Genomic DNA, 8,869 nt, shown 5'->3' on the forward strand with positions numbered 1-8,869 from the left:
GCTGCACCCCCGGCTATTGTCTGTCGGCCGGTGAGCGGTGGGGAGAGAAAGGAAGAGGACGGGGCGTTGAGAGGGAGCATCCTTGATGCCGCAGCAACTCCAGAGCGCGTTGGTCCGAAGCAGAGCGGCAGCCCGAGCTGTGCGGGGGACCACCGGCCCCAGCCCACCCTTGCGGGGAGAAAGCAAATGCCTGAAAGAGAACGAGATGAGCCCGGGTCCTGGAGCCGGACGGCAAATACAGGGGAAGGGCTGAACAGAGAGAACAACGTAGTAAAGCAAAGTCAAATTTCCCCCTGAATCCCATAGCCAGGCCTAATGGGCACCGATGCTGAGTTGGGGTTGGGATGAGGAAGAAAGGGAAGGAGTGGGGTGGTCTCTGAGAACAGTATAGGAGGGAAGGGAAAAGGCTCCAGATCCTCCTCCAGCAAATTAATGGGACTGAGATATGGATCATTTAAAAGGAGCAGCGTAATGCAATTAAACATTAGACAGTTCCCACTGCAACGTTTATCCATTGTTCCCTGCTTTGCCTTCTGCCAGAATTATTCTGGTCTGGACGAGGGGAGTATAATTGAGGAAATAATTCATTTCCCTGGCCAGTTGCAGCCACAGTCTCTCCTGAACCTTCAAGCTGCCTGTATTTGCAGTAGAGTCCTCAGACAGAGAGGGGGATCTGGGACCCTCAGCGGGGCTGCTGCGGCCATGGGCTGGTTGGTGGGAGCAGCTCTGGTCCCTGCTCACCTGAGCAGCTCCGACAGCGGCAGCGGCACAGGTTTGTTCCCTCACCTCTCAATCCATGCACTGAGTGAGAAGAAGAAAAATAACAGGTGGTGAGGCAGGAGCAGCCTGCAATCAGAGATTATGTGCGCGCTTCGGGCAAGTCCTCTTTTTTCTGTAGTCTGTCTTTTAACTCTCGTTATCCCAACGGATGAAGGATCTTAGACTGTTTTGAGAAGATGCTGTTGTGGAGGATGGAGCTCTGTCTGCTGCCCTTCCGCCAGTGTCTGTGGTGGCTGTCTGCCCTGCAACGTGTGCACACAAGTGTCGTGCCAGGAGAACGCAAACGTGCCGCTCCTGCTTACATCCAGAGATGGGAGCAGCTGGGTGGTTGTGGCTGCACCTGGGCCCCGTGGCACACGCTTGGCTGGGGGCTGCATCCCTTTCCCTTCGATCTCCTCCCAGTTCACAGCAGTGCTCAGTGCTGTGGGTATGCACACATGCATTTGCTGCACCGCTGCACTGGGGGGCTGCTGCTTTTGCTTCTGGAGCTTTTATCAGCACTCTGCATCAAGCAGTTTTCCTCCTCCTGTTTTCTCCTCTCCTTTCTTCTTTGTCTGAAGCTGCCACCTGTCCCACTTCACTGTCAGCTTCCCCTTTGCCTTTTTCTGCTTAATTCATTCTTTCACCTCGGTTTCTTTTTCACTAAACAGACCTCTTCCTCTTCACTCTGCTCCCTCTCAACACTATAGAAGAAGCCCAGCTCCTCATCTCAGTAGGAGTATTCCTGCCAACTGTTTACAAAAAGTAGCACAATACCCAGGCTGAATGCTGACATAATTACATACCCAGCCAGAGTGTAGTAAATAATCCTGCTTTCAAGCTTTTGCCCAGTGGAGAGTCTTTTGCCATCTCCTTTAGCCCAGGGGTGAATGTATTATACTTGGCTGCTTTTACTTATATTCTGGAAATAAAGTCAGTGCAGTCAGTGCACATATATGGTATTGCCATATAAATTTCCCATCTACACGTTACGTGTCTGAATGTGCATTGTACATCTCTGCTCCTGGTGCGGGCTGTGAGAATAGTGCTGGGCAAGCATGAAGTCAGGGAAGGAGCAACTGCTGAGCTGTGGTTATTGTTCCATCAGTAAAGAAAGATGGCTGTGGGGTGAAGGTCAGGAGCACGGGGTTAGTTGGCTGCTTGGTTGGGGTGCTGGCTGGTTTCCCAGGGATTTGTGTATGTACAGTGTGAATGCTGACTGTGGGCATTGTCAGCACAGTTGTATTTCCAGTAGTGCTCTGAGCCCGAGTCTGTCTGCAGTTGCTCTGATTGTGAGTCAGTCTGTCTGCAGTTGCAGTAGCCGTGAATCAGTGTCTGCCTGTAATTGTGTGGGTGAATCAGTGTTGGCTTGTTACACTTGTGAGTGCAAGCGGTTTCCTGTAGCGGCTGTGGGTGTGAATCACTCTACAGTCCCTCTGGATGTGTTTTCAAGTGGAGAACTGCAATACTGAGATTAGTTTTGTTTTGATGAGAAACTGTCAGGCAGCTCCTTGTTTTGAAAAATTAAAGCTAAGCTGGGAGTTGGGCACGGAGCTCGCTTAGCTCCATCACCAGCCTTCTGCAGCAGGGACCCAGATTAACGCTTGTTTTTGCGATCTGTGTTAATCTGAACCTTTAAATTTCCTTCCCTTGTGCCTCTGGTTTCAAGTGTCCCATTATGCTGGTGTCTCTTGCAGAGCCGCAGACGACGCATTTGGTAACCATCACATGTGCCTTGTACCTTGCATGGCAGATTGATGGGAAGGTTGTTTATGGCCTGTGCAGGGTGTGCATTGATAGGGACTGCTCACTGTGCTCCTCTCGGGTGGAAAGCACAAACGTTTTCATGTCTGAGCTGAAAACTGTGGTTCCTCTGCCATGTGCAGCTTGCTGTGAGCCAGAGCTGTTTCTCTGAGATGGTAAACAGCAAGTTTGATTCAGGTAGGCAGGGGTACAGCTGCCTTCTCCTCGTTCTCTGATCCTTATGAATGCTCTGGTAGCTGTTGGGCTTCTGGCAGCATCTATTTAGCACAAAGCAGAGCTAAGCAGAGAGCCAAGTCAGAAATCTGGGCTATGTTAGATGATGGAAGCAGAGCACTCCCGTTGGTCCAGGCTGACAGACAGCCTTCCCTGTGCTCGCTGGTACAGGTGGAGTGGTGCTGGTGGGGCTGGAGTGCTTCCAGTGCATACTGGCTTGGTGTCTGTGCTGTGCAGGGTGTGTGTGCCTCCTGGTTAGCTCATCTCACAGCAGGGAGCCTGTCAGACAAGAGTCTTGTGAAGCATCACGCTTACTCCATTATTTCTAGGCTCCCAGACAAACAGTGTCTGCTCATTGCAACCCCTGCACCTCCCCAAAAAATAGTTTTATTCAAAGAAACTCTTCCTTTTTACTGAAGCTATTGAGAATTGAAGTGAAACCTTCCCAGCCAGGGACACAAGGCAGCATGTGTATCATCTCCCTTTATTGCTGCTGCACCGTGTGCTCACTGGCTGCCCATCTCTGCAGAGAGCTCCAAGCCTTCCCCACAGCAGTGATGTCCGCAAGGCCGGTGTGTTGCAGAGGATCGGGGCCGGCTGTGTATGTCTGAACAGCTCTGTGATCTGTGAGGGATGCCAGAGGACCTCTCCTGATGACTGGGACCTGGTTTGAAAGGCTCCAAGGCAATAAAGAAGGGCTCTGAGGAGCCACTTGTGCTGTGTGAATGCACCTGATCTGGAGATAAATATGCAGGTGTTGTGAGGTCACCTGCAGTGCTTGGCTGTGCTACTGTGCAGGTGGTGGATGTGCTCAGCACCAGCCGGGTTGAGATAACACTTTTTCCCCAATGTGGGAGTGTTTCTATCCAAGCCTTTGGAATGTGGCTGCCTCTGCTTCCCAGCCTGTCTTCCAGCTGGCTTCCCAACACCAGCTCCTCTTTGCACATACCCCCTGAGATACCTGATTTGGCAGAGATGCAGAGCAGCTGCAGGTCCTGGGGGCTGTGGACTGAGTGGGAGCTGCAGTGCTCAGCGCTCCTCCAGCTGATGCGACTGATAAAAGTATGTGGCACATGGGCACAGCTCAGTGACACTGCAGGTACACCGAGACTCTTGGTGTGGTAACAGTGGGCAGATGTGTCCTATGGGCTGCTGCTTCATCAGTGCCACCTGCATGATGAGCCTGGCTAAGTGAATCAAATTGCTCCCTTGGCTGTGTGTGTTTCAAGGAGGTGGGAATTTGAGGAAGATGCCAGTGTGACTCTCGCAAATGTACCTGTGTGGCTTCGCAGGGCTCTTCACTCTCTATTTGCTTTCCTTTGCTTGCATTCTCCCTCTCTGAGTTGTTCTCTCAAGGTTTTTTGCAAGCTGTACCTTTCATTCTCCACCTCCAGAGCTCTTTCCCTTGTCAGCATGAAACCTGTGCTAATCATAATTTCCTAGGAAAGAATTTCAGAATATTTAATGGCTTCTACGATAAGGAGTGCTTGAAGGATTAGGCCCAGCATGAAGAGTTAGGAGATCCCCTTTGGTTAACATAGCTACATGGAGACCTTGCTGATCCAAAAGGTGCCAGAACCCTTTGGTTCCCAAATCTCATCCCACGAGGAACCAGTGTATCACTGTCTTGGGGAGAGGGAAGCTTTTCCAATTCCTCCTTCCAAAACTGCACATCCAGCAGGAAAGCTCTATTTCTTGGGAGTGTTGTTTTGCTATGGTACTCTGGAGATTGGGCATGCAGCATGTGTTGGAGAGGAGTGGGCATATTTATGATGCCTTTAGGTATCTGGCTATAAAGAAACCTGCCAAAATCCCGAGTGCACTGAATTGTACTTTAAGTATTGCCGAATCCCAGCTGCAAAATGTTAGTGGGGCTCCTTAGAAAATCTGCAATTGATTCAGCTGTGGAGGTTACCAGCAACTGCAGAATTGGTGATAAATGTGTTTGCTAAGCATGCCATTAAGAAATGAGCCATGGGCAGATGGAGGAAGGAAGTGCAGAGTTGCTTTGAGCACTTCCCATCCTTATGGAGAAGGTGCTGGGAGCTGCTGTGCCATGGGGATCAACTGGGCCCTGGCTAAGCTCTATTTAAAACTGCGTTTTAGGGGAAGGAGAAGTGAAGACATCCTCTGCTGAGGTTTCCTTGCATTCTTCAGAGATGCAGTCCTTGCCTGGCAATGGGGTGATGAACACCAGAGCTGGAAGGAGACTGCTCCTTCTGTGTCTGCCCCAGTACTGCTTGGCTCAGCATCTTGAGGCTACCAGGGTTCACCATCAGCAGCCCCTGTGTCAGTCAGGAATACCAACCACAATCCTTCAGACTGGGTCTGCTTTGCAATCCGTGTCTAAGAAGTGTAACAGAGCCAAAGAGTAAGGAAAATGCAGCATAGTCTCTTCTATCCAAATCCCCCAGGCAAAACATGAAACAAGAACCAAAAGAAAGAGTTAGAAAACAGTGCCAAGCTATTTCCCATGCTGTGCAGTCCTTCCTGAGCCCTTAAGAGCCTTCACAGTGAACCAGCCATGCATGTGCTCTCTTGCCCTATCTCAGGGGCATCCTGTGTGCCAGAACACTGAGTGCTCAGAGCAGGGGACTGGTGAGGACAGATACTCTCTTAATACAGGTATGCAGAGCTGTTTCTGATCCTTAAAATGAGACTTGAGCATGTATTTAACTTGATTCAGGAAATCCTGCTATCCTTGGCTAGCACCTTCAGCAGAGCAATCCAAAGTACAGAATTGACCATTCATCTCCATGTAAGGAAAACTGCATGATCCAAGGTCAGGTGGAAATGTGGTTGTCTTGAACTCTTGGTTCAGACAGCCATCGGGTGGCTTTTATCACTTCTCCAGGCCTTACTTTCCCTGAATTACTTCAGCTTACCAAGGCACCCAGCCTTGGTGCATCATCTTCCCAGCCTGTGGTCTCACCAAATCCAGGAGTTCCTTCAAAGCCATGAGGCATCTGCTGTGAAATGGGATGGTCCTGATGCACGTGGATAGCACTGGTTAAAAATTCTGGTGGTGCAAATTCTGCCAAAACAAACAGTTCATTGAAATGTGTTGAATGGGAAAGCGATTTCAATAAGATTTCTTTAGCGGTGATGTGGGGAAGGGAGAGGGAAGCCAGCAGTGGGTTTTTGCTTTTGGCTGGTGATTGAAGTTATCTTAGAAAAAAAAAAAAAAAATCCTATTGTATAATCTTCAAGTTTAAGAGAATTGAAAGGAAATCTGTTGAGGAGCTGCTAATTGAAGGAGTTCTGAATTTGCCTTGTAAGAAACATCAACACTTTAGCTGTCCTTGTTCTGTTTTGGAACAAGCTTCCCCAAACTGATGGAGTTTCCCACAGAGCAGATGTTCATTCCCTAATTTGTACTTCATCAGCAAATACTTGAAATCCAAGCCTGTGTCCCTTCTCAGCTATAGGGTGGCAGGAGTCAGAAGATTGATTTCAAAGCAGGGCTCATTGCCTATGGTGGTGTAGGTGTGCCTGTGCCAGGACAGCTTCCCCCAAAGTGTTCACTTTCTGGTAGTGGGAGGGTTGTGCTCCACTTGGTAGCCTTCCACTTAAATAAGGCCCTGAACCAAACTTTCAGCTACACAACATTAATCCATGTGCTGATGCAGAGGCTTTAAATGAGTAATGGGGAGGAAGACAAAGGTAACATGTGAAATATGCTCCATGCAAGGCTGTGGTCAAAAGGAGTCCCTGGCTGTGGCTCTGGGCTCACGGCTGTGCCTGGCTGATGCAGCACAAGCTGCCCTGTGTGCCAGGCAGGAGCTGTCTGTCGGGCAGACGTCATGACAAGCTGTATTTATCCTGGCTGTTGCTTGGCAGTACTGTTCCGAGGTGCATCAACATAATGAGATACATAAAAGGGGAAAGGCGGTTAAATGTGTAATTGCATCACAATAAACGTAAAACTGAATGTTAATGAAAAAATCTGAGCACGCTTAGTGTGGTACAGTTGAACACTCCCACTACCTCGGGCCTCGGTACCCTAACTTTATGATAATTTCTGGTGATGTCATTAGCAGAAATAAATGAGGGTCTAACTGTCCAGAAAGACATTAGAAAGAGAAAAAAAATGGGTTTTGAGACTTGTGGGTGTCCCTGGGCAGCATGAGTTGGGGGAGCCACTGCCGGGTGATGCCTGAGCATTAGAGGTGAGGAGAAGGAAAGGATGGGTGCAAGAAGCAGTGTGATCACTTTGGAAATGGAACTATGCAATGACTGGGAGAGATCAAAGCACCTGAGGGGCTGCGGGATGCTCAATGAACGTGTATATGTGAACGTACATTCCTGGCTCTGACCCTGCCTCTGGTCCAACAAATGCGACACTCCAGAAAGAGTACAATGGCTGACATGGATGAACCACTGGGAAAAAAATGGAACCAAATCAATTGCTTTCCTCCTAGTAAATTAAGTCTTCTCTCTTCTGTGCTCCCGTGGCAGGTTTTGGAGGCTCGCTTGCTGCTCGTTGTGCACTGAGGCCATGGCACCGCGGCTCACCGGAATGGCATCTCTCTCTCTTGCTGCCCTCGGACTCCTGCTGTCAGCTGTTCCTGCTGATGCTGGGTAAGCTGGCAAGAGGCAAGGCCTTTGGCCAAGGCTGCTGTTCTTTCTCTGTGCTTCAATATACCTGCGCTGGTACCTGCATGAAGCAGTTCAGGGCAAAATCCTGAAAAGATTCTCTGCTGTTTCTTTCGTTGTGCTCCGGGGCAGCCTTTGTGGGCACGTAACACAACAGCAATGACTGCTGCCAGTGCCTCTGCTCTCAGCCCCTGTGCCTTTCACCCAGTGACTGCTCAGTCTTGCACAGCTGAGCAGACTGATTACATTAACACTATTTGAGCTGTTCTTGCTAAGGATGCTTGTCAGCATCTTTTGTAACAAAACTAGTTTTCAAACATAGCCTTTCTGCATTACAACTTTGGGTGAGGAGTGGGCTTGGATGATTTTTAACCTGAAAGTGACACACACATCTCTTTCCAACTCTAATTTTTTAAAATACTCTTTAAAAACAAGCAATCTGGAAAACAATACTGCTTCAGCAGTTTGGCTGTTCGTGATGTAAGGAGAACTAGGCACATAGGATCATAGACTCTTAGAATGGCTGAGGTTGGAAGGGATCTTAAGCCAATCCAGTTCCAGTGGGGATGTAATGACTTTTCCCCCAGCCTCTCCTAATTAAATTTGCCGTATAACTGTCTTCCCTGCCTAAAGGCTTTTAATTCATCCCTCCTTGGAGTGTTTCACTGGTTCTGCTGTTACCCCCCTGCCTGTGCCGCTCCCCTGGTGCTTTCCAAGTGGATCCTATACTGCTTGCGTTGAAGTCAAAACCTCAAATGTCAGCCTAAGTAAAACCACTTTGAAATTTGTAAACTCATTTTTTTCCATTGCTGCTGAGTCTCTGCCAGGAGTTCTTTCACAAAAATCTGTCCTCTCGCTCTTTATATTATGGGTAATTTTTAAAGATAGCTTATAAAACATTAATGAATGAGCTTTCATGAGCGTGCTAGCTATTCATAAGTTATAGATGGTTATATACCCATCAGCAGACACGGTTACAGATTGCTTTTAACTGTGACATCTAGTGAAAGCTGGCATAATTGAAACCTCGCTAATTACAGCAGGCACTTGTTAAATTCCTCAAAATCCCCTTTACCTGGGGGAGTGCAGGTATTTCAGATTTCCTTTATGCTCAAGTCCAGGTGAAAACCAGAATCACTGTTTTGGTTCAGATAAGTCTTAAAGGCTGAGATGCTGAGGGGTTTTGCTGTTTCAGCATTGTGATGTTGCATGGGGGCTGAGGGATGCATCTCAAGTGCTTCATGGCCTCGTTCAGCTGCTGGAGGTTGAGCTTCCTGCCTTGACCACTTCTCCCATAAGAGCTGGTATTGGCTCACTACAAATCAGAGACCAAGAACCCTTGTGAGATGTGAGATCTGATCCCTGGAGAAACAAACCTCAAGCACTTGAAAGCCAATTTCCCACTGTCTTTGGTCACTGATGCAGACAGATTAATGTCAAAATTGCTCAAAATGAGATATTTCAATTAACGGCGACATGCTGAATAACATCGATTCAGCCTCTCTCTAAAAATAACTACAACCTTCCTTGCTCTTTT

The 8,869-nt window shown here is 48.4% G+C and overlaps 1 protein-coding gene across 1 annotated transcript in view; it reads left to right on the plus strand.

The window, feature by feature from the left end:
* Nucleotides 1-8,869, plus strand: part of LOC100543162 (gamma-aminobutyric acid receptor subunit alpha-3) — a 75,998-nt gene that overhangs the window by 13,303 nt on the left and 53,826 nt on the right. The window contains exon 2 of the mRNA XM_010715274.3: nucleotides 7,195-7,317. Coding sequence (XP_010713576.1) covers nucleotides 7,235-7,317 — 83 coding nt within the window. The 5' untranslated portion in view covers nucleotides 7,195-7,234. The remainder of the gene's footprint in view (nucleotides 1-7,194; nucleotides 7,318-8,869) is intronic.

This window comes from Meleagris gallopavo, chromosome 9 (assembly GCF_000146605.3).
Source record: "Meleagris gallopavo isolate NT-WF06-2002-E0010 breed Aviagen turkey brand Nicholas breeding stock chromosome 9, Turkey_5.1, whole genome shotgun sequence".
Taxonomy (NCBI): Eukaryota; Metazoa; Chordata; class Aves; order Galliformes; family Phasianidae; genus Meleagris; species Meleagris gallopavo.